The sequence below is a fragment of the Cyprinus carpio genome, chromosome B8 (assembly GCF_018340385.1).
Source record: "Cyprinus carpio isolate SPL01 chromosome B8, ASM1834038v1, whole genome shotgun sequence".
Classification (NCBI taxonomy): domain Eukaryota; kingdom Metazoa; phylum Chordata; class Actinopteri; order Cypriniformes; family Cyprinidae; genus Cyprinus; species Cyprinus carpio.
In genome coordinates, this window is record NC_056604.1 from 20377543 (window position 1) to 20404185 (window position 26643).

Below are 26643 nucleotides of genomic sequence, written 5' to 3' on the forward strand. Positions count from 1 at the left end.
TATTAATTACTATAATGTAAAATAAATACAAATTTAATTTCAGCACATGTCATGCAGTGTTTTTAATATATTTAAAATAAATAGAGAGCAGGGTGGCCAGTATATATGATTTCACACTAAGATATCGGCATTGGAAATAATATATATATATGTTGTTGGATTACTATATTTCAGTCCAATCTTAACAGTTCAGTTAATAACTGACACATTTCAGCACTGACTGTTTTGTCATATAGAGTTAGTCTCAATGCAGTGCTGCTGTTGCAAAGAGACTGAAATTAAATCTAGGAATGTGATGAGTAAATGTTTAGATATAGGTTTAACAATATGATTTATAATTTACATTTAGAGTTAAATTTTACATTTCTATGTTAGCTCAAACAGTAAAGCATGGCGACAGCAATGCTATGGTCATGGGTAAAATTCCCAGCACTAAAGTACTAATAAATGTACATTTTAAATGTAGTGCAAATCTATTTTTGTTAAAAGCATCTAGCCAATGCATAAATGTAAAAACACTAACATTTATATTTTGCTAAATAGTTACACATTGCAAAATAGTACCCATAAAAATTATTTTGTTGTTCTGCACATTAACTATATTAAATATTCCATAACATATGGTATGTGGACTAAAAACAAAAAAATTCATTGCCATATCCATCATGAATACTAAAATAGCATCTGTATGTCAAAGTTCATGGTTTCATTCGCCTCCTGGTAAATATCAGTGCTGTTAAAGCAGATAGAGTGTGTATATATGACACTCCAGCCAAGGGTGTATGTGTTTGTTTACAGCTGGGCTTGTGATTCTAGTGGGAATATGCTAATTACTTCAGCACAGAGTGCAGGTTGCAGATGTTCAGGTCCCAGCTGGGGATCTTTCATATCCACTTTTCTTTGTATACAAGCACATATGGTATTTCAAGTGATATAAGAGGATGTCTTTATATTAATGAATAGTTAGAGACAGGTTCAGTTTAGCAGCAGAACAGCTTCCTCCTTAGATAACTCAACAGCCATTCAACATATACGGACGATGTATTTTTAGCTGCAGTGAATTACTCATTATAGAGGCACAAAACAATTGTAAAAGCTATAGCTTACCCTTGAGAAAAAGAAAACTAAGTACACTTTAGCATGCTTTTAAAAGAAGTACTTGGTTTAGAAATAATATTAATATCTTATACTATTTATAAGAACATTTGTGCAAAATGAATGTTACATTTTTAGACACTTGTTTGCATGTTATTTACAATTTAAATGAATGCATTATAGTTTTTAAATTTATATAAACTGCAATTTAACTTAAAAGTGCTTTTTGACACTTAAATAAGACTTCATATCTAAATAAGTAGATATTTCATATCTAGAAATATGATTTAAGTGTGCTGCTGAATGTACTGACAAGCATTTACAGCCATTAAATATACTTAAATGTTATTTCTATAGAAACTTGTATGTCATGTATTTGTAATGACGAGGCTGCAATTTAGAACAAAAAACAACAAATGTAAAAATAACAAAATACATAAATAATTACAAGAGATTATTAAAATGTACTTCCAAGTAAATAGTCATAGTCAACACATGAAAATAAGTGTACTCTAAAGCATGATGAAAGATTATTAAATCACAATGATTTAATTACTTAGTGTACGCTAAACCTAGTTTAATTATCCAATAATCCGAAACTATTTTTGGTTTCATTTTCCAGCTAAATGAAAACTGTCATTTTGGTTTTGGTGAAAAAAAAAAAATATTTTCAGTATATCACCACTTGTTCTAAGAAGCAACAAAAAAGTTAGTCATCTAGCCTTAGAGATTGTCAGAAGACATTTCAGAGTTTCGACTAGAAGCCGACAAATCTGTCCAGTCAACTCTTTCATAACTTCACTCGGGTTTTGTTTGTCTGTGCACTTTTGTCTGGCCCTGGTGTCTTCACCCCATGGGCAGTGGCACGGATGACAGAGGCATCGATCAAAGCATGACATTGAAGCCAATCAACAGAGGAGGTTTACATACCGATCTGTCTCTATGGATTAAATGTACAGCTCTGTCTCTTAGATGCTGACCCGGCTTACAGTACATTTCACAGATGACAATGATGTGATTTCCTTTAGACTGTAGAATGAGGAAAACATGGTTTTGCTTTTTAGCGTGATTAAATTTGTGAGAGATCATACACAAACAAACCACACCACATTCTGCAAAGTTTTGGGAGTGACTAATACATTTCATTATTTCCTACTTTATCATTATGTGTGTGTACGGAATACAAAAGTCACTTCTGAAGCTGTGATGACTGGTATGGTGATAAACACAGCAATGTTTTGGCATCTTGTGGCTGTAGAAACAGGAATGGTTACAGTTTAATGCATTTTGAAGTGTCAATGACAAAGAGCAGTGCCCAGAAACTTTAGCTTTAAAATTTAGTTTAAAAGTAAAAAAAAAACAACAACTTTGTTTTCTTGTTGGTTTCATGTGATTTAAAATGTTTTAATACCCTTTTCAAGAACATTTTTAATTTAATAACCATTAAGATTAAATCAAGCAATTCATAAACATCTTTAAAGTTTTTCGGGATTTGTAACAAATGACATTTCACAATCTGATCTAACTCAGCTATGCCATAAAAAAACATTAAATTACCTGATATTTTAAGACAAATCTGCTTAATTATGAAGACTTTTTTTTGCCAAACTACTTGAATTGAAAACCTTAAGAATTTCATTTTTTAATCTTTTTTTTCTTCTTTTTTTCTGATCATGGTGTCAGGATAGTAATATCACCCTGATATTTTCATTTTATAGACAAAAAAATTAATTAATAATAAATAAATAAATAAATAAATAAATAAATAAATAAATAAATAAATAAATAATATAATAAATAAATCTCATAAATAAAATAAAATTTAAGTCAGATATTAAAAACATGCTCTTTGAGTAGTAAAGCCATTTTGCATGAATTGCAGTTGTGATGTTCAGTATTTTTAAATAAATTAATCTAAAGAGAAACGGTAAACCACGGAGTATTGTTAAATGTAATCTGTGTAATTACTTATTTGATTTTACGGAATTAAAAACTAGTTGATCCGTTCAGATAAAACATGACAGCTATATTTAGCTGCAGTGCAGATATGGCCAATCACAGACAAACACATTTCATAGGGACCTTGCATAAACATCATGATTTTTATACTGTAAAAAAACCCATATATTATATCCCCTGATCCTAACCCTACCCTAAAGCCTGTTAAAAAAAAAAGTCTGCACAAGGTCAAAAAAATTCAGGTTCTATTTTCCTTGTGGAAATATTTGGTCCCCACAATGTGGGATTTACCTGAACCACACACAAACTCGGGTGATAAAATGAAAATGCAAATGGCAAACTATATAAATAGAAACCTACAAAAATGGTAATACACAATGATAGTTTCATTTAGCTGTTTTTCTTGCTTTTATGTATCCAATAAGAAAAATGAACCCATTTAGAACTGAATAGAAAAGAAAATGACTTGGAGTAATAATTCAATGCACGTTGAAATCGAAGCTTTCAGCCAGAATAGTGTTTGTGTTTCGGTAAGCCGTGTCTTGTTTTCTCTTCATTGGCATTTAGGTGGTTCGGCCGGGGCGAGCAGTGCCCCCGCCCCCACTTCATCCCCCAGCCAATCACGAGATTCAAGCGGAGGAGACGGCAGTGCCCTAGAGAATGGGCTCGGACCCCGTAGAGGAGCACGGCAAAACTGGGAGATGATGTACAGCGACTCAGGGAATGCCTATTACAAAGAGTAAGAAGATTAATGATGTCTATATGAAAGATTCATACTGTGTTAGTCCCTAGACCACAAGTTTTAGAGCACTGAAAACACAGCTGATTTAGCTTCAGGACTCTGATTTTACATTGGATATCAAGGGATAGTTCATCCAAAAATGCTGAAGATATATTGAAGATTGTGTTGCTGTGACAACACTGACATCTTGTGTTATGTGTTTGTCCTGCAGCCATCATCTAAAGCCATCCTCTTGGCTTAATCGCAGAGCTCACAGCAGAGACAATGTCTGTATGCCTGAATGTAAGATTCTATTCTATTCTATTCTATTCTATTCTATTCTATTCTATTCTATTCTATTCTATTCTATTCTTATGTTTCTCTTTTGCCTTGATTCCATTCAGGTTTAGGTCATGCAGTAGTTTTTGATGTAAATAACCTTAAATATTTAGTATATGCTCTGTTTTTATTTTATGCAGCTACATTAGGATATTTGCTTAACAGGGTATTTGATAAGAAAAAAAAGTGTGAGGTTGCTCCCCTGACTCATTTTTTTCTGTTTATAAAATGTATAAGGGCTGTCACAGCTCGATCAGCATGACACCTGTTTCAGTGATATCTGTCAGGTGGAGGGACATTTTATGCATGATATTTAAAATAAAAATTACACCTTTAATTATCATCAAAGCACAACAGGTATGAAATGTCACCAATGAGCAAAACCGTTTCCCTTCTTAAATAGCCATGACAAATATTTGTAAGGTAGGCCTATTCTGGTTAATTTTTCAGTTTGTTACATGGATCAATTCGGGTTGTAATATTTGTGTATTATTTAGTATTATCTGCATATGGAGGTTACGACATGTTCTTAAGTATCTGTTTACTTGTGCTTGCAATGCATAACATGTGACTGTGCAACTACAATGTGATTTTGAAGAATGTACTGGTCGTTCTTTCCATGAAATTACACAGAATGAAGACTGAAAGATTAAAAGATCATTTTCAGATAATTACACTGAAAATGTAACATTGTTAACTTTTATGGTACAGTGTTAATGTTTCTTTAATATTATTCTTATGTCATGACAAGCAAAAATAACCTGTTGACCAGATAAATAATTTCAGACATTTATTTTGTAAACTGTATTATGTCTTTATAAATATATCAATAGAATATATACTTTACACATTTATACTTTTGTTAAAAAATAATAAACTGACAATAATTCATCTTACCTAATTGAGAGGTAAATATTATAATAATTTAGTATAATTTAAAATGGTATAATGGTATCATTTAGTACTCTTTAATAAGAAAAGAGTACAGATGTTTGAAAACTCTAATAGTATGTTTCTCCTTTGAATTGTTTATAAGTTGCAGTACATGACTGTTAACTGTAGAGGGTGGTATAATTATACATATTTTCAATTTTAAGAACATGATGGTCATTACAGCTTCAAAATTCCATGCCTGCTTTAGGTGGTAGTTTTTCTTTTTTGTGCTTCCTACCAACTTTTACAATGTTGCATGCGATTCTGCTGTTTAACATGTTACGCTTGAACAGTTTATGCTCAGACATGCATATGCTTACCTTTCTCTGTACTTCTACCTCTCTTTTCCTTCAGACATTTCACATTCATGCTTTTGGCAGACACTTAAAGACTTACAAAGCAACTTACAGTGCATTGAAGGTATATATTTTTGTCAGTTTGTATGTTCCCTGGGATTTGGTCCCATGATATTAGCAGTGCTAGCAGTTGAGCCAACGGGACAGAATTTAGATTCACTCCTCTCTGGAAAAATGCTATATTTTTCTTCACCTTTTACCATCCATCTTATATAATGTCAGTCATTTCTTCTTTTCTTTACTCTCGGTTGGTTCATTTTTCCTAATAACCTGTCATGTTTAAACCGGTCACCATCTTTTTGCTCTTGCTTTGCAGTGGCAGAGTTTACAGACCAGCCGAGTGAACTGAAAGGCTTCTCCGTTCACACTTGTCTGGTTAAGGGTTCACGGGGTTTCGGCTTCAATATAGTGGGAGGCAGCAGGCGGAGGGAGTTCCTGCAGATCTACAGCATCACTCCCGGAGGACCTTCCACCCTTCACACAGGTAACAGCCCACATCTCTCTGCAGCCGCCCACTGCAGTACAGCACTGTGCTTACAAATAAGGCTGCTGCTGCTCTCTGTCTTTATACACATTGCTCTTTCTGTCCCACTGTGGATTAGTGTTGTGATTGTGTGATTCTGTTGAACGAGTGTCTCGATCTCCTTCTTATCCTAATGGCCTGCATGGAGTAATCCAGCTATCACTGTGTGCCGACACACACATTTATAAGAAAAAATGTGACATTATGAACATGCTCTCACTTTATTGTGACATGCATACTAACATACAACTGCATGCATCTATGAATTCTGAGTTTCACAGTACATTTTTAGACCAGTGCATTTTGCATTGTGATAATGGATTAATACTGTATATAGAAATACTATATATATATATATATATATATATATATATATATATACTTTTTTAAAGAAAGTAAATGCTTTTAGTCCGGAAATGATCAAAAGTCTATTATAGTATAGTATAATTATATATATATATATATATATATATATATATATATATATATATATATATATATATATATATATATATATATATATATATGCAGTAGATGTACTGTAGTTCTATACATATATAAGTTGTAAGTTTAATTCATAACAAATTATGCTTTTATGTATTCAAATGCATTCAAAATTTTTTATAATGTTCCAAATTATTCATAAAACAAACAAATTTTATTTAAATGAATTTCCTTTTAATCAAAAATAAAACAAAGGGACTTGAAAAACGTGTCACAGATTCCACAAAAAATGAATCCACATTAATAATAAGAAGAAATGTTTCTTGAGCACCAAATCACTATATTAGAATGATTTCTGAAGGATCATGTGACACTGAAAACAGGAATAAATTATATTTCTACACATTTAAAATATTAATATTAAAAAAAATTCAGTTTTAATTTTAATATTAAAATTGTAATAATATAAAAAAATATTATTTTCAAAACCATTAAAATTGATTCCAAACCTTTAAAAAGTAGTCTGTATATAAGCTGTTAGTTGAAGGTAAGATTTATTTATTTGAATAGTTTCGGTTAAACCTTCATAATGAATGCAATTTAACACTTAATCATCTCTTGCCTCTTCCAGCGGATATTCTGGTGTACATCAATGATACCTGTGTGCTCGGCTTTTCTCACAAAGAGGTAGTGGAAATGTTGAAAGCCATTCCGGTGGGTCACACTGTGGACGTTGTTGTCCGAAGAGGCTACCCCATGCTCTATAACTCTGACGGCTGTCCGAAGATGCCCAATCCTAGGCTAACGGCATCCCTAGATCAGTCACTACATCTACCTCCACCAACCACCACCCAACCCCAGGCCCAGGCTCCTCTCCCATACGCTCAGCTACACCTCAACCACAACGGGCCCATGTGGTCTGATTTTGAGAGGGGATCCTCAAGGAATCTCGGAGTACGGGCATCAAGGTTCAGTTTGGATGCTAATGGTAATTCATCTCCATTTGGTTCTCCTTCAAGACAGCCATACCAGTACTCTAATGGGTATGGGAGTGGATTCCTGAGACCACCACGCTCTACCAAAAGCATCAGGAGGCTACAGAGTGCAGAACTGGCCAGCCAGAGTGACAGCGAGGTGGTGTCTGCGATCGGATCCCATAGGTGAGAGCATTTTATATATGATTGTCACTGCTATGGTTAGGGTTGGGAGAGTTGTGTTAAAAATGTACAGTATTTCACTACAGTTTACACAGAATACTTGCTGTAAAATGTAATTTGGAACATATTTAATTAGATAACTTCTTCTTACAAGTGGAAAAATCTGCCCGTGTTGTTTAAAAGTGAAAATATTTACAATTACATTTTTGGGGGGGATTATTACCCTTCATCATACACTACTGTTTGAGGTCAGCAAATTTTACTATATCTTTGTAATAAATTCCATGGTTAAACTATGGTTAGTGTAGCAAAACCATGTTTTAACTATAGTAACCATTGCTTTTTGGTTTTATTTGTAGTAAAAACATGGTTAATTTTTGTAAGAAATAGACAAACCAAATATTGTCATAATTTTGTTTTTATTGGATTCATGATCCATTGGTCAAAGCACTTCTGTATGTTATAAGTCCTCAATGACTTTTATTGTTAACAGCGCCCTCTGTCTGCTTGTAGGAACACATCATAAGAGTGTTTCTATGCTGTTCAATCAAAATTCTTTTTGAATTAAACGCTGTCTGATGTTACCAATGTTGTAAACATAACTGAATGCAGTTACTTATATTTTCTATTTTTAAATACGTTAAGTTATATTCCGTCCCTCCTCAACCCTGATTATGATAGATCAAGGTCTCTCTCTTTTCATCTACACAGGGCCTCGTTTATCCGTAACCAAAACAACAACTCTCTGTCCACTCCGCCACCTCTCCGCCTGCACTCCTTCAAATCTTCTGAGAGTGACCTTTCCTCGAGTACTCCACCACCCATATCTCGATTTCCCCTGCCCCACACTGAAGTAAGTCCAGGCCCTATCTCTTACTCTCCTGGAGGAGGAAGGCGCTACTCTCATCTCCATAAACCCCAGCATTCACTGCTAACCCCACCTAGCAGCGCCCATTCTGACGGGCCTTACTTCACCTTCAATGGCACAGCCAGTGCCAGCAGCGGCAGCCCGAACAGCAGCATTCCTTCGCCGGGAGCCAGGAGTGCTGTGAACGGGAGTGGAGTTGGAGGAATGGCTGGTAGTGGGGAATTAGTCCCAGTTGCTTTGGCTAAATGTGAGAGGGGCAGCAATATGGGGTTCAGTGTCACGGCAGGAGGTCACGGAGGAAGACAGACCCTCGTGAAGAAAGTCTGGGACCACAGACAGTGTATCGGACTGCAGCCTGGAGATGCCATTGTGAAGATCAATGGAGCAGATGTTCAGAGTCTCAGCTTTGCACAGGTAGGGATGAAGAGAATGGTATTCAGCTTAAGATTTTGTTATGGTGTACTTTTATTATTATTGTATATTTATTTGGTGTACTTTGGTTCAGTCCAAAGGATTTTGCAAGAACACACTAAAAAGGGGGAGGTTATTCTGCTGGTGTACAGAGGGGGTAAGTTACATGTTCACCCATTTCATAATACAGTGTCCACATTTAAAATATGGGATTTTCTCCATTTATACCTGTAAATAAACTTAAAGCTAGAAATTTTAAGGAATTTATAAGATTGTGAAATGTACAATAAATATTTCAGATTCTGCACTATTTGATCAATTAAGCAGATTTGTTACTTTGACCATATGATCATTTTGAAATCTTCTGAAATAATGCTTCATATCACAAAATACAGTAGCGTAGTAGACCTAATTATTCAGCTACAGCTATGCACAGTTAAAAGATGTGGCAGTTTTATTTCTAATAAGAATATTTATTATTGTCGGGCACTTTAAACATTGTAAATACTGTTTTTCACATACAGGTAAATAAAAAACTTAAATGATTAAATTATAATGTACTGCACCTAAAGTTAAATATAAACTGCACTGTACTTAAATGTAAAGTAAAAAAATATACAGCACTTGATCAAAAAAATTAACACAGGCATCATTTATCCACCTTGCAAACTTTTTAAAAGTGTTTTAACATTAATTTATATTTAATTCAGTGATTCCTCTGCGTACCACTACAGGGAGCCTGCATACCACACTTTGAGAGTCAGTGGATTAGAAGAAAAATAATCCTTAAAATCTTACCCAAACATCTTATATAGTGAAAAATATATGATGTTTGATGATATATGATGCCTGATGTTTGACTCTGAGCAATTATTTTATTTTATTTTATTTTATTTTATTTTATTTTATTTTATTTTATTTTAGTTTAGTTTAGTTTAGTTTAGTTTAGAATGAAGAAATAAAATACTTGTCTGCAATAGATAAAATAAACTTACAGGCTCAAAGTAAACATTTATTTGTATTTTGTTTTATTTTATTGCATTTAATTATTTTATATGTCATATATTATGTATTTATTGGTTTAGTTTAATAATATATATATAATTATGTGGTGTCCCATGATCATTTGTCTATAATTTCTTGGCCTACATGTATCAGCCTATTCTGCAATTTCAATAACATTAAACAGTCAAATCTATCAGCCAATTCTAATATATCTTGCGTCACTAATCATAAGGTTTTGCTCAATCTTGTCATGCAAATGCTGCTGTCAAAATATATATATATATATATATATATATATATATATATATTATATATATATATATATATATATATATATATATATATATATATATATATATATATATATATATGTATATATATAAAATTGTGTAAAGTCTTCATCCCTGCTCATCAAATATTAATCTTTCTTTGTAGGCCCCTCACATTTCTCCAATTCACCTAATTCTGTGCGACGACTGACTCCTCCCCCTCCTCGCTCCGCCTCCGACTCTCAAGTCCCTCTCACTGACTCCATGCCATTATCGCGCAGCTCTTTAACCCCACCCTCTCCAGCACTGGTGCGCTCCTCATTGGTCCAGAGCACCAGCTTCCTGGATTCTGTTCCTGTCACTCTCACGCTAGAGCCACGCGATTGGATGAGTTCAGAGGAAGGGGGGACGGTACTCAATCCCAGAGTAAAAACAGAGGAGAAAGAACAGCCCCCTGCACTGAGGGGGTATGAGGTGGAGCTGAAGAGGAAGCCAGGTGAAGGCTTTGGATTTGTTATAGCCTCTCAGGATGTGGAGAATGTCAAAGGTGAGTTTTTGTAATGCATCAACACCATGCAGTAACCTGTAGCTAGATATGCTACATATTTCCTGAGTTTTGTATTAAACATGTATGTGACGAATAAAAAATCTTGAATCTTGAATGTAAGGTAGAATTAACTTTAAATCCAGCCTGCAACGAACCCTTGATCTTTCTGAATAATTTCACGTGTTCTTTGTATATTAATAAAAATCTATGTCCATTTGTAATATTTGTCCAATACAGGAAGAAGAGCATAACTGACATGAAACCAGATTTCATTCATCCCAATGGAAAGCATGTTTTAAAAGTCTGAATCACTCCCCGTCCCCTATATAGTGCGCTATGTGCTATTTGCCATACATAACATACTAAATTTGTGAACCATAGACTGTATAAAAACATGGACGTAGTGTGGACATGGACGTCACTCGTAGATTTCAGAAGAGCATTTTTGAAGCCCAAAAGTTATAATAAAAAAAATTCACCCCCATCACGGTTGTCATGAAGGGCAAAATTAGCTATATAGACCAAAACCACTTTTTGTACCAGGCTGTAAACACATTTTTTTCTTCTGTAGTGTCGGCCTTTTTAACATGGGGAGTCTATGGGACTGACTCGCTTTTGGAGCTAGCCTCTAGCGGCCAGCCGATGAATTACAGTTTTAGTCACTTCTGTGTTGGTTTCACGAGAGAGACTGGAAGGTTGCCGCTCGGTGTGAACAAGCAACAGATTTAAAGGGATGGTTCACCCAAAAATAAAAATTCTCTCATTAATTACTCACCCTCTCATATCGTTCCAAACCTGTAAGATCTTCGTTCATTTTCAGAACACAAATTAAGATATTGTAGATAGCAAGGATCATATGTACAAAGCATAAACAACGTAAACAATGTGTCCACGTACATACGTTGCATACATTGTTTACGTATGTGATACTCTCCAAAATGACGCTATAGGGTGATGAAGAGATGAATTGTTGAATAAATTATTTTCTTTGAGCACAAAAAGTATTCTCATAGCTTCGTCAAATTACAGTTGAACCACTGATGTCACACGGATTATGTTAACAATGTCCTTGCTACGTTTCTGAGCCTTGATCGTGTAAGGATCCTTGCTGTCTATGCAGGGTCAGAGAGCTCTCGGATTTCATCAAAAATATCTTAATTTGTGTTCCAAAGATAAAAGAAGGTCTTACAGGTTTGGAATGACATGAGGTGAGTAATAAATGACAGAATTTTCATTTTTGGGTGAACTATCCCTTTAAGCCATGTTTTTAGTGTCTTTTATAGTCTAAGAGGTTGGAGGCTTCAGATCCTAGAAAGCTTTTGATTGGTCAGAAATTCTGATGAGAAGCTGAAGTGCAGAATGCTGTCATAAAAATTGTTGATCTTTATCGTCAGAAGTGAGAGACTGTAAGTTTTCAATGCTTAATGTTTTGGAGCACACTAGCTTACAGATATCTTATGACATTTTTTTTACTAAAAGCAAAAGAAAAAAAGTTTGATTTCATGGGGACTAATTTTCAAAGTGGCTGTAGACTGTTATGTGCATAATTGGGCTTATTCAGTGGCAGCTGTATTAGGTTGACTGACAGTGTGAGACAGAGGCCTGCCAACACTGAGGCCTGCCAACAGTCAGGCCCGGATACACGCAGCCCTCCTTCCCCCTCCCACTCTCCCCTACCTAAGCCCACAATGACCTCATTTTGCTCAGTGTTCCTTTGGTTTTTATTGAGGCCATGGCATCACTAAGAGCTTGAGCATCTAAAAAAGTGCCTGTCCCCAATGTCACAGCTGTTTCCATGCATATCAATATCTCAGATGCTTCGCTTCTGTATGACTTGATTTCATAATCTTTTGGGGAGTGTGTGCTGTCCTGATGTTTTACAGACCCTCAGAGTCTAAGTTACAATGAGAGTTAACATTTGAGATTATATATAAATGGAATAAATAAAAATTATTATTATTATATTTTAGTGCCATTAACATAGAAAGCCTATATTGTTTTGGCCTGAGCTGTGTGTTTTGTGTGTTTGTGTGTACGGCTGTGCAGAGGAGCATATCATACCATCAAAACATGCTGTATGATGACTGTAGAGCTTTATAAAAATCAGAAATGGTGTCTGTTTAAAAATGTCAAGGGAGACACTGGGAGACTGATAAAAAGAGAGAGAATTATGTTAGCAAGCAAAACATGAGTTACAAGATCAATGAATCAATAAGAGTGATTATCCTAGTTGTGTCACTGCCAGTCGATCCCTTAAAGGGACAGTTCACCTAAAATAGAAATTTAGTATTATTTACTCTCATGTTTTTCTAAACGTAAGTTACTTTGTTTCTCATGTTTAGTCCTGGCTACTCATTTTCATACAATGCATGTGAATGGGGACTGGGACAGATACAGCACCAAAATGTTTCATAAAGGTAGTCCGTGCTGTTCTGGCCCTGAAGTTCAAGTGTTGTGAAGCCATATAATAACTTTGTTATGAACAGGCAGAAAATCTGTTTATTCATTGTTTCCCTTTGTTTAATCTCTCTTTATCAGTGGATAACTTTTGGTGTATTTATCACACAAAGTTATAATATGGCTTCATAACATTTGGAATATTGCGCATTGTGTGGACTGCTTTGTACCTCATAATGTACTGATAACCACCAATAATATATGTGTACAGGGTCATACATAAAAAGACAAAGGACCAGGGCATATGATGGTATAATAATGCAGTAAACATTCCCTAAATAACAGAAAATGTAACACAAAACACTAAGGTCTAAACCCGTAAGACCTTTGTTCATCTTCGGAACACAAATTAAGATATTTCTGATGAAATCCGAGAGCTTTCTGAGCCCCCATAGACAACAAGGGTCCTACCATGATCAAGGCACAGAAACGTATTAAGGACGTTGTTAAAATGGTCCATGTGGCATCAGTGGTTCAACTGTAATTTTACAAAGCTACAAGAATACTTTTTGCACACAAAGAAAACAAAAATAATGATTTTATTAAACGATTTCTTCTCTTCCAGGACAGTCCCCCGCCATTATCGATGTATATTAAAACTAATATATTTTATAGTATTTTACATCAGATTTAAATATTATGTGATTTAGTAAAATAATTTACAGTTTTTTATTATATGTGGTAAGGTGACTTACAGTTAACTAATTAACGGGTTTGTACTGTAGCATTTGTTTTCTGTAATTATTTTATTTTATTTGTGTGTGTGTGTGCATTTTAATGCTTTTATGTCATTTTGGAGTAAGACCCAGTCCATATTCACTTAAATTTTTTAATATCCCTATTATTACATGAACTATTCTCATGGTGCACCAGTGCCGTCGCATGCACTGTGCTGATACAGCATTAATTTCAATGACTCAAATGCTTTTTTTTTTGGCATGAACAGCATACATCAGCAGTGCCAAAGTCAGATTACACACATATGTGCATGTAGGTCTCTCTCTTTCTCTCTCTCTCTCTCTCTCTCTCTCTCTCTCTCTCTCTCTCTCTCTCGCTGTCTTTCGCTGATCTGCACACCCCCCGCTCTGCAGTGGTCCATGGATTAAATCGTTCATCTCGTTCGCTCTCTTATCGCCCCTCCTCTTATCTCCATCTCTCTGTCTTTATTCCCTCCTTTTCTCTGCTTGTCCACCCCCCTCCCTCCCTCCCTCTTATTCACCGACTCCAGATGCCAAAGGAAAATGAACCCGTTACAGTAAGCGACTCGCTTGCATGGCAAGACAGAGGCTCGTTCTGTTTTGTTTTCATTTGCTTATTTGTTTGTCTATGCCCTCCATTCGTTTTTTCATTATGACCCTTCCGCGTGATCGCTCTCACATGTGTTGCGATTTAAGCGGAGTGTGATCCGGGATCGGGACCCTGCCTCCACACACACACACACACACACACACACACACACACTAATACACACACATCAAGCCATGCTGGAGAGACTGCAGTCTGCCTTGAAAAGTGTGAAGGACTCTAAACGTAAATATGTATTTATTTTTCTTGATTTTTCATCCCTTATTTCTTAAATTGATATCCAGCTTGCTGTCATATTTCTGTTAGGAGAATGTTAGTAGTGATGCAGATGTTTTTAAAGGCAGAGATATGTAGCGTTTTACGGTATATGATTATTGTAAGATTTAATAGGCTCTATGGCCTGTTAATTTTAACTGTTGACATGATATCTGCAGTGTGTTTTTATATGTTTGGGTATAGATTTGTGTTCATATGTTAAGAAATAATTTATACAGTTTATTAGGGGATAGAAAGATCATTCGCTCAGTATAAAAACGAGTAAAGTTATTGGAAAGACCCCTACCATAACAGAAAAACTAATTTGTGTGTGTGCATTTTATGTATTTAAAAATCTGATATTTATGTATAGAAACTATTTACGCAACAGCAATATATTTGTATGATTTTATAGTTGCTTTGTAGAATTGTCAAAATTAGTTTGGTTGGCCTTTGCTGTCAGAAATCTGTTCTTAAGGCCCAAAGTGTGACTGGAACAGACAGCACTAGACCACAAAATACACACTTATGCACATATTATTGTGACAGTGGAAAAACCCACTGCGTTTTCTGCTCTTAGCTTCAGGTATAGCAGTACTGCATTGTAGCTAAATCAATCTGCAGAACATCTTCTGTTCATTAACTAGCAAGATAAGCGAGATCCTCATCTCATTCATGCCAGTTCTTGTTCATACATCTTCTTCAGTTGTGACAAAGTGTTTTAGACAAACATTGCAGTAACTGAATTCTGAGGCTTGTAATCTTTAATAATGTTTTGCTATGATTGCCTCATAAGCATTTGATGAGTAATGTATTTCTTCGACAGACTGCTTTTTTTCAATTGGTTACAGTTCCAAGTTTGCTGGCACCGTCAGAAATGTTTTGTGTATGTTTCTCACAAGTTATGCACATGTTCCTCATGTCATGAGTAATTAGATTTTTAGTGCATTAGTGGTTGTTAAATGTGAATTTAATATCTTATTTCATTGAAATACATCAAATTATGTTGGTAATATGAATTGCAAAAAACATTTTGTGTTGACTAAAGTGGCAGTTATGCCAACATAAACCTGTAGTTGTCTACAACAGCATTGTTAGTCAGTTATTAACAGTTGTCAGTATTTCTACAGCCATAGCTTTTACATATATATTGTTAGATCCAGTCTGTTGGTGGTACTGGGAAAAATTGCTGCTGCATTGCTACATGGGTTCATAATGAGCATCAGACACACTCTCTATGTCTTTCTCTTGTCCCTCTCAGTCTCTCTCTTGTATTTTAGTATGCAGCTCTGGTCTTCTGAAGTGAACGGTGTTACAGTGCCAGCCAGTGCATTTCAGCAGCTGTGGAGCACTTTTATTATTGAGATGAAGATGTACAAAGACTACTACTATGTTAGAAACTTTCATCGTTGTCAAAGGCCACCCTGTTTGTATCACTGCGCTCGTCTGTGTTTCAGATAGACTTGTCAGTTTGTGTAGTAGTTATTTTACAGCGACACTTTATGCATGTCATATAGTTAGATAGTAGGTGGCGACAAGTGACTGTTGGCCCTATCATACACCCAGCGCAATGTGTCGAGCGCCGTTCGCATTTTCCTGTCCAGCGCCACGTCGTTTCATTAGCAAATGCATTTGCGCCCATTTGTGTGCCCATGGGCGTGCTGGTCTAAAAAAGAGGTGTGTTCAGGTGCATTGTTGGCGCATTGCTATTTTATGGAGCTGAAAATAGACTGCACCATAGACCAACTCAAACCTGGTCTAAAGTCTGGCGCAATGTTTTTTCTTTGTTATTTAAAGAGCGTGTTAATATAGGCGGGTCCACAACGCACGTACACGCTGCTTATTAAACACAGGGACGCACAGCAGAACACAAACATGCCAAATATTAAAAATTAAAGGCAATGCATAAGAATTTTTTGTAGGCTAATTAAATATAAAAATGCCTACACGTCATAATGGATAGTCATCGCATGTATCAGAATTAGGCTATCTATTTGCTCGTACATGAGCAGCTCCTTTTCATCTCGGAGACGCGTTCTGTCTTTGCGCTTGCCAAATTCCGCTGTGTAAATAGCAAATCTGTCATGGCATGAGCGCAACTGGCTCTTAAAGGGAATAGAAGACGAGACTCTGATTGGTTTATTGCACGTTACACCCAAAAAACACCCATTACTCATTAAGAGAATAGGGACAACCCATTTAGACCATGCGCCCGGGCACGCAAACCGTTTTTCCGTCGTTAAAATAGCAAAAGTGGATTTGGAAATGCCCTGAGTGCACCTGCGCCATGCGCTTTACACTTTGCGTTTAGATCGTTAAAATAGGGCCCTGTGTTTCTGAGTGAATGAGTCACTTATTCATTCAACTGATTTGTCTGAAAACACTGGTTTATTCAGGAACTGAATAAGTCATTGAATCATTCACTCAGTTGATTTTTTCAAAAAGACTAGTTCACTCCAGAATGAAATGCCACTACTCTGTCTTGCTTGGCATCTCAAGAGTTCATTTACTTTTGAATTTGTTCGGAACCGTTTAGGTTGGCGGAGGAATAACTGACAAAGTAACTGCTAATATTGCATCTACATTGTGTTTAAAACATTGTGTCTACAGTTGCTCATTGTTAACTTTTTTGTATTTTTGTGTATTTTTTGAAAATTGCTCTGAATATCAGCAAAGCTGTGATTACCTCATGTCTCACGCCTACAGCCAAATCAAGCATTTGATTGACAGAAATATTTACTGAGCAGAAAAATTCATCAATATTTTTGCTTCATTTTCCTGGAATCTAATATGTGTCTAAATTACAATCTAAATTGTGCATATGTATATCTGCTAAAAGTGACTTTTATCAATGGTTTGGTGTGTTTTAACATAAAGATGGCCTAACATGCATGGACTAAAAGACAGGTCTCTTATGTGAATAAGAAGTATCTTGTGCTGTTCACATGGTTCAGCTTAACTCCATAACTTGCATGCCTGTATAAAAGTGCTCCAGTGTTTTCCAGGATATCAAGACTAATTGTATGTGCCTGTGTCTTAAATTGTGGCTCATTTGTCGGCATTAATGTGAGGAAAGCATATGCCGACAATACTTCAAACCTAGTCTATGAGGATATATGATGTTTGGCTTTATTTGTGTGAAAAACATTTGTTTATATTGTAATAATTTTCATCAAAGCAGATCTCAACAGAGCATCATTCTTAAAGGGATAGTTCACCCAAAATGAAAAATCTGTCACCATCATATTCTTTCAAACCTGGGTGAGTTTCTTTCTTCTGTTGAGCACAAGAGAAGATATTTTGAAGAATGTTGGTAACCAAATAGTTTTCTGCAGCCATTGACTTCCATAGTATTGAAAAATAAAATACTATGGTCAGTGGTTACCAACATTCTTGTCTGATGAAGAGTCACGTGGCTCGAAATATTACTAACTGGAGCTACAGAGTGTCTCCTTTTGCTTCCTTTTTGTTACCAATATTCTTCAAAATATCTTACGTGTGTTTAAAAGAAGAAAGAATCATACAGGTTTGGAACAACTTGAGGCTGAATAAATATGGAATACAAAATACAGTTTACTGTCTGGTAATAAGTATTTATAGTTGGTACATTTTCCCATTTCTCTCGCCATTGGCATTAACATCAAAAAGTACATTTTGGACTCTGACTGTAATGCAAGTGTGGTTATAGCTGAATGATTTTGTGCTTTGCATGCAGGTTGGGTTTTCTGGGTCTGATGGCCTATATAATGACTGACTCAATAGAACAGCTGCTTCAACTGAAAGAGTAGCAAAGGATGGGGGATGGAGGGATTGAAGAGAGAGGAAATGTAAAGAAATGAGAGAGAAAAAGACAGGTGACATGAGATGAAAGGAAGGAAAGTGAAGGGCAAGAGTGTGAGCAATAAGAAGGAGAGGCTAAAGTTTTAAAAGGTTAAGGGTTGTTAATAATTCATGTACATTGTCTTAGCAACAGTGATTCAGAAGAAATGTAAATGTGGTCTGCTCTTTATACACACTCACACACATACGTCAGCTGTCTCATTCAGCACTCAAGTGTTTCCGGAGGCTGATTCTGTGTGACTCATTGTGTGAAACTAATGATTTTCAGTGACAGCCGTGATTACGACTGTCCTCCGCTCATTTTGTAACTATACCCCTCGTCTGTTTTTCACAGCTTCACACCTTCTCATATTGAAAGGACTTTTATTCTTTGTTATTTATTAATTTAGTGGTTTGTCACATAACAGATCCAACAATATACATGTTTTCTTTTGACTGGTCAGACCACTTCAGATTTTTATCTTCTCAACTACATTTCTAATTTAGAAATATATATTTTATGTGTCATAGGGTATATTTAATAAGCAGTTTACAAAAACTAAGGTATTATTAGAATTTATCATTTAAATTATAATTATTATAATTTTCAACCCATTGAACTGAAAATTCCAAGACTAACCATTCTTTGAAATAACACAGTTCATGATCTAAACAGATTTGTAAGAATAATTATTTAATAAAAATTGACATGAGTAAATCAAATTAATTTAATATTTTCAATCATAGGGTGCCTTTTTAATCCTGAACATGAATATTCTTAAAATTATGCATGTGAACTAAACACACACACACACACACACACACACATACATTATAATAATAATCATCATAATAATATACAAATATTAATTTATTGGTGAAAAAGATATATACTGTTCAAAATTTGGGGTGGTAAGATTTTTTATTTTTTTTTAATATTAAAAAATAAGTTCTGTTGTGTTAACCAAGACTGCATTTATTTGATAAAAATACAGTAAAAACGGTAATATTGTGAAATATTATTACAATTTAAAATAACAGTTTTCTATTTGAATACATTTTAAAATGTTGTTTATTTCTGTGATGACAAAGCTGAATTTTCAGCAGTCATTACTCCACTCTTCAGTGTCACATGATTCTTCAGAAATCATTTTAATAAGCTGATTTGGTGCTCAAGAAACATTTCTTATAATTATAAATGTAAAAACGAGTTGCAATATTTTTGTGGAAACCATGATTTATTTGCAATAGAAATCTTTTGTAATGTCTCTGTTTCTTGATGAATAAAAGAAATATTTTTAATGAACAAGCTTCTGATCCCAAAATTTCAAACAGAAGTGTACATATATTTATGAATGAAAAAAAAATAAATAACTCAAAACAGTTTCATTAACAATTAGAAGTATTTGGGGCTGGTAAATTTTCTTAGTTTAATGTGGCACACATGTTGTAAACGATGATGTATATAACTATAATTACACCTTAAACAGGTTTGAATTCATTACAACACATGGAATTGGGTGCTTACCATCTTTTTGTGCACTTTAGAAAAGTATTGTCATTTATTATAACTTTGGTTATATCCAAACATCTGATTGTATTTGTAAGCTGTAATATCATATGCATTATACTGTATATAGGCTCTACATAAAGAGCTACTGCATCCTTCTGATCCAGAGTGACTTATTTTTATTAGAGGAACAGTCCCTCCAGAGGAATCAGGAGTAAGTGCTTCACTCACGGGCAGATTTTTGATGGGAACCCCAAGCTCTTTTCTCTTCTCCCATGATGGGATTTGAGCCTTTGGGTTTACCAGCCTGGACATTTAACCTCTAAAATGTCTCCCCATCCCCAAAAATCCCGATCGAAATGACTTAATAAAAATAAGCAACCATGATCACAATTAATCTATATATAATAACCCATATCATTAACATATAGGTCTTAAAGGTACAGTTTTAAAGGTACACATTATAATGTGTAGAACGTGGACACTTAACATGAAATCCAGACTGTTAATCCAGCAACATTAAAAGTCAAATGGTACTTGGATAGTCATTAACATTATGGTCTCAGTCAAATCGTGTTTTGAGTAAGAGCAGGATCTGTAATGCATAACACCTCCTAGGCAGATCTTACACTGGCATCAGCCCAGCCGAGTAATTGAATGTCATGTTAAACCAAGACACTAATGCTAGTTCTTTGCAGAATGATATCCCCTCAGGCTGGGAGTATGGAGGGAAATCAAAAGGTTTAGCATGAATGTTCCCCTTTGAGCTAAATCGAGTCCGCTTTAAACATCAATGAAGATTTCTGTTTCTCTACACACTGCTTACAGAGGTTCGTCCACAAGAAAAGAAAGAGAGATGTATGTGGGCATGTCTACATTCGTGTCTCCATCAGAGTGTACGTGACTCGTGAGTTTGTTTCTAAGTAGGTCGGCACAGGACAAGTTCCTGTTCTCGTTAATGGCGCACACTAATGGAGACAGGCAGATTGACTTCAGGGACAAAAATGTGGACTCACAAGGTCATTTCCCTATAGTGTCTCCACCTGACTTTTGGATTATTATTGCTCTATGTGTTCACAGAACATTACCGCTTACCCCTTAAAGTTTAAACTCAACAGCTGGTTCAATTTTAATAGAGACCATATTTTGCAAACTATAATGGTAACAAATGTGGATGCATCTGTTCAGTTACATACAGTACTAGTCTAAGAAGTTTGGAAACACTTTTTAATTGGATGATTCGATACTGTTAAGCATCCCATGATGCATCTCATGAAGGTTGTTTGGTTGTTTGAATGTCCAGAGCTAGACAAAAAACAACTACTTAGAGAAAACTCAAATTTATGACAGATAAAGACTGTCTGTTTGTTCCTTTGATGCTACATACTCCCCATAGGCCTACTGGCATGTGTTTTGTTTCAGTGTTAATTACTATTATAAAACGTAGAAATAGAAAATAATAATATTTTGTTTGGATTTTATTTTGTCTGCTTTTTTGCTTGTGTTGGGTTGGATTGATTTTGTTTTTTTGTTTTTTTGTCCCATATGCATTTGTGTGGTTTCTTTGTTAAAATTAATATTACAAAGAAGTAGAAATAGAAAAAAAAAAAGAATAAGTTGATGTTTCTGTATTTTGTTTTGTCTGGTTTTAGTTTGTTTGTTTTTTTTTGTGTTGGTTTTCTTTTGTTTTGTTGTTTTGTTTTTTGTAAGCAGATAAAATCAAGGATCATTTTTCCAAACATTCTCCTCTTTTTTTAAATCTTTTTTGAACTGAAATCATCAGTATTTTCTAATGTACATCATAATGTACTTAAACCGTGTAAAATTCTTTAAAATTTCACTTGAAGCATGTCAGAGATTTAGAGCTTTGAAAACAGTATAATAACAGCCAACATACTGTACTTTTTTTTTGATTCATGTGAATTGGAAGCTAGTCAGATTTATGGGAACCTTAATGAAGACATTTCAAACAGTTACGATGACATTTTAAAGTCTTTTTTCTGCAGAATGTCTAATTTCTGTATTTCAGCTGCAGTTCAGATGTTTGTTATCCCTGACATCATATCAGCACCTTTATTGGTCTGACGTCTGTGATTTTAATGACTGTAAGGATTTGTGCTAAATCTGCATTGATATTCTGCCTGCGAGCTGTGTCACAGGTTTCTGTAGGTGACATTCAGTGGGAGGATCTGCAGCGGCTACAGAATCTCTGATTCGGCCATGTATTAATCATGTATTAATGATACATGCCTTTAAAAGCCACCCTGGAAAGAGTTTGACATTGAGCGAGAGAGAGAGAGAGTAACTTTTTTTCCAGCCACACTGATAAATAATTTCCCTCTATCTTTCTCTCGCAATTTTTCTCTCTGTCCCATTTGAATCCCTCCCACTTTACTCTTTCCACCCTTCCTCCATCCATCATCTCTCCCGTTGCTCTCCAGAGGGACAAATCTCCAAAGAGGTTTCTTTATCTGCTTTGCCTTAGATAATCCATCTTTATTCCTAACTGTGTGTGTGTGTGTTTTTGTGCAAGTCCTTGGTATCTGTTCGTTGTACGCTTAGGGGTTGTTTAATTTTAAAGGATTCAATGTGATCTTTCTGCGCTTTCTTTTTTCTTTTACTTTGTATCATATATACTCAGTGAAAGGACAGTGTATCTGAGATATAATTATTGACAGATAAAAACTACCAAGCAGTACCCAAGCAACACATAACAACACAATGCCAACCGCTCTTGCATCGCAACATAGTATTGCTGTGGCAAGATTTGTACAATCAACACTCAGAATGTTAAATGAAGGATATTTATCTCTCTTTGTTCTGCAGCAGCGTCTCTGCTGCCTCACAGGTTTGTGACGGTACGCAGAGGCAGCCCGGCGGCACGCAGCGGTCAGATCAGGCCCGGAGATCGTCTGGAGGCCGTGGATGGGAGATCGGTGGTGAATTTACCTCACAGAGACCTGGCACAGATACTGAGGAGAGCTGGAAACACACTCCGCTTGACCATCGTGCCCCGCGCCAGTGCTCGTAAGTAGATTATCTATCTATCTAAACTACATAATCCCCATACTTGCATTTGTGTAGTTTCATTGTTTATATAATGACTATTACTTTTATAATTAAAAAATAGCAATAGAAAAAATAAGCTAGTGTTTCCATATTTTTTGTTTTGTTTGTCTGATTAAGCCGTTGTTGAATACAATATCATTTCCCCAACATTCTCCTCTTTTGATAACTAAAGTTATCAATATTTTTAATGTAATATTTCACTGGAAACTTGTAAGTGATTTAAAGATTTTTAAATAACAGTCAACATGCTGTTTGGTGGCATTCAATATAAAAAAGATACATCAGTATGAGCTGATCCTTTTTACTTGTTTAAAGAAATATTTTTTACTTGTTTTTAAATGAGCCATAGAAACAATATAGGAAATAGCATCCTAATATGTTTCTCTCATCAGATTCCTCAGAGCAAGCAGAAAATGACACTGATTATAAGAACAGAAAAGCTCACAGGTCAAAACCAAAGGTGAACAATACCTTCACCGTACAATGCATATACATAAGCTTTGTGACAAAATAATGATAAAGAATAACTCTTTTCCTCTTTTCATTTTTTTTTTCCCACTATGAAACACAAAGCAGGACGCCACGCGGTACTATAGTGTGGAACTGGAGAGGGGTCCAACTGGATTCGGCTTTAGTCTGAGAGGAGGGAGTGAATATAACATGGGCCTCTATGTGCTGGGACTGATGGAGGGAGGACCGGCCTCACGCAGCCATAAAATACAGGTGTGCATGTGTGGCTTTGATCTAGATATACTTTTGGTGATAAATTTATACAAAAATGCCTAAAATAACACTTTTACACAAATGTAAAGGGACTAAATAATAAAAATTGAGGGTTTTTAGGTTAGGGTTTGTCTGTAGTAATTATAGTTATCTCAAGAACAATAGAAGTCAAGAGGACGTCCTCTTATAGATATTAGCAGGTGTGTTAGAGGCTACAAAATGTTGCTTTTTTGGGACCTCAAGTGCTATACAGTATAAATATTTTACCAGATTTTTATATTCTCTTCATGAAATAGTGAGTGATTCAAGCCTCACCTTCACATCTTTGAGATTTCTAAGCTTTATTATCATAAACTACTGTTCAAAAGTTTTTTAATGCTTGAAAGAGGTCTCTTATGCTCACCAAGGCTGCATACTTAATTTAAAAAATACTGTAAAACAGTAATGTTGTTATAATTTTCAGCATCATTTCAGTGTCCCATGATCCTTCAGAAAGCATTCTATATATGCTGATTTGATGCTTGAGAAACATTTTTTATTGATATCAATGTTAAAAACAGTTGTGCTGCTACTGATATAATATGATGTTTGTTCCCTGTTAAAATCAGGTCAGTAAGACAGTTGTGGCTGATTTCTGTGGTAATTGTGCATGTTGCAGGTGAGTGATCAGTTGGTGGAGATCAATGGAGACAGTACAGCAGGAATGACTCACAGTCAGGCTGTGGAGCAGATCAGGACCGGAGGAAGCAGGATACACCTCGTGTTCAAAAAAGGAAATGGATACGTCCCTGACTACGGTAAGACAACAGGTCAGAGATCAGCTGAACATCACATTATTATACATCATCTAAAACATGAGATGGTCATAATCACATTGCTTTTAGGATCAGATTGCTATAATGAATACTATTATGGGTCATCAGATATCAGATAACATAATATGTTTATGTACAAGGCAGTAAGCCATGTAAAGTGTTTTGCAATAGTGGTTTAACCATGCGTCGTTATGCGGCTTCTTTATTGCTTTTTCTTTGTAGATGTAGACTTGCATATAGAATGTGAATTAATTGAACGAATGGTGTGGTTAAAAGTGATTATATATTCATGGCTTCAAATGTGGCTCATCCAGTCAAATTGAGTCAGCGTTTAATGTTTATAATGTTTGTTTTATCACTGCCGCTGGACAGATATTGAATATGTCATCAGTCTTTGGCTACTTATGAAAATGTGTTTCTCTTGATCTATAAGCTTACTAACAGCTGTTCTCTGCTTTCTTATTTGGACTTTTTCCTTTTTCTTTTCTCTTTGATATCATATTTTTTATATACCTTATCCACTTTCATTAACAAACTGTTTTATGTTCACTTCTCCTAATTTGTTTTTGATTTTGGGTCATCTCGTTTGGTTTGTCCTTCATTCTTATTTTTATCTCATTGTTTTCTTTTGATTTTCATCTTCTTTGATCTTTCGTTGCCTTTATTTCCTATGAACCATTTTTTATTCATTTCACTCTCCTCCTAACGTCCATGAGGGAAACTTTTTTACCTCTTCACCTCTTGTAATGGTTTATTTTCATTCTTTCGGCCTTCCCTCTTTCTCTTCCTCCTCCTTCTCCTCCTTTAGTGGAGCTCTCCAGTCTCTCTCTCTGTATGACCAACTCCAAGCTGGGCGAACCGTGTTTCTATGTGATTGGAAGGACAGAAAATACGCGGTTGGTAGCTGTTCCTGTTAGTTCTTCATTTTACTGTTTCTCTACATCTCTCTCATATTTCTCTGTCGTCTAAATGTCTTTGTGCTTGCGGGTCTCCCTGTCGTATGTTGATATTACACCAAGAGTCACTGTGATGTCAGCCTGTTTGTGATGCAGCTGAACAGGAGAGGTAATGGGTTAAAAAAACAGCTGGTAATGTTTGTTGGTAATTCCAGATGCTGATAGATCAAAATTGTCATTGATTAAATGATTTGTTTAGAAAAAAATTAGTGTATATACTTTATATGGGACTGTCAGTTGATTTAAAAATGTAATCAAATTAATGATATGATTATAAACCAAGCAATATGAACATTATTAAGAGACATTATGTTATTTTGACAGACAATTAAATCATGCCAAACATGCTTTGCATTTTGAGGGGACGTCAGGCTTCAGTTGCTCCGATATGAGAGGAGAATTCCTTACAGAACAGAATGATGATAAGGGGACATGATTAAATGTGTTCATTTTATGATTACATTATCTTATTTCTTTCAGAATGTCTATTAATGTTCAGTGCATTCAGCTCCTTGTTTAATGAAAGAAAACAAAATATGATGCAGAGATGTCCTTTGACACTGCAGCAGCCCTTAGTTGGCCCTCTCATTACCATTTTTAATTGGTGCTTTCTATTTCATACCAGTTTATCTTGAATAATATCTTGGTAGTTTATCTTGGTAATTCAGTTCTGCCACACTGAGACTGCAAATGGCTTCACTATTGTTAATCATCTAATTTGGAACAATTAACAATGAGTTAGTTCTTAATTATATTAATCAATTATATTAGTCATTTGACTATTAAATTGTCCTGCTAAGATCCTGACTATTCCAAGGGTTAAGGAAGTGTTTAACTATATAAATATCAACAGTCTTAAATATACTTGAAATATGTTAACTTTGTTAGCCCTAATTATTTTATTTCCTTTTACTGTAATTGTAAACAGATTAATTTTTTTGTACGTTTGTATGTTTTTTTATTGTAGATTTGTCATACTTTATTTCATATAATTAAGTGGTTCATTATTAGCATATCAAACAGACACTTTTGCATTTCAAAGCTTCTTAGCTTTTAGTTTTAATGAGTCAGCCACGGCTTTAAATATGAAGCACACGGCACATTCAG

The 26643-nt window shown here is 35.1% G+C and overlaps 1 protein-coding gene across 4 annotated transcripts in view; it reads left to right on the forward strand.

The window, feature by feature from the left end:
• The window catches only part of LOC109055070 (membrane-associated guanylate kinase, WW and PDZ domain-containing protein 2), a 63557-nt gene that overhangs the window by 35598 nt on the left and 1316 nt on the right, over positions 1 to 26643 (forward strand). Inside the window, exons 6-18 of one of the 4 annotated variants that reach the window (XM_042730056.1) lie at positions 3622 to 3793; positions 4008 to 4078; positions 5402 to 5467; positions 5720 to 5887; positions 7002 to 7530; positions 8239 to 8809; positions 8900 to 8963; positions 10247 to 10627; positions 22800 to 23000; positions 23435 to 23502; positions 23616 to 23765; positions 24424 to 24574; positions 25389 to 25492. In XM_042730056.1, coding sequence (XP_042585990.1) covers positions 3622 to 3793; positions 4008 to 4078; positions 5402 to 5467; positions 5720 to 5887; positions 7002 to 7530; positions 8239 to 8809; positions 8900 to 8963; positions 10247 to 10627; positions 22800 to 23000; positions 23435 to 23502; positions 23616 to 23765; positions 24424 to 24574; positions 25389 to 25492 — 2696 coding nt within the window. The remainder of the gene's footprint in view (positions 1 to 3621; positions 3794 to 4007; positions 4079 to 5401; positions 5468 to 5719; positions 5888 to 7001; positions 7531 to 8238; positions 8810 to 8899; positions 8964 to 10246; positions 10628 to 22799; positions 23001 to 23434; positions 23503 to 23615; positions 23766 to 24423; positions 24575 to 25388; positions 25493 to 26643) is intronic. The other 3 variants (XM_042730057.1, XM_042730058.1, XM_042730059.1) reach the window with 3 other exon arrangements.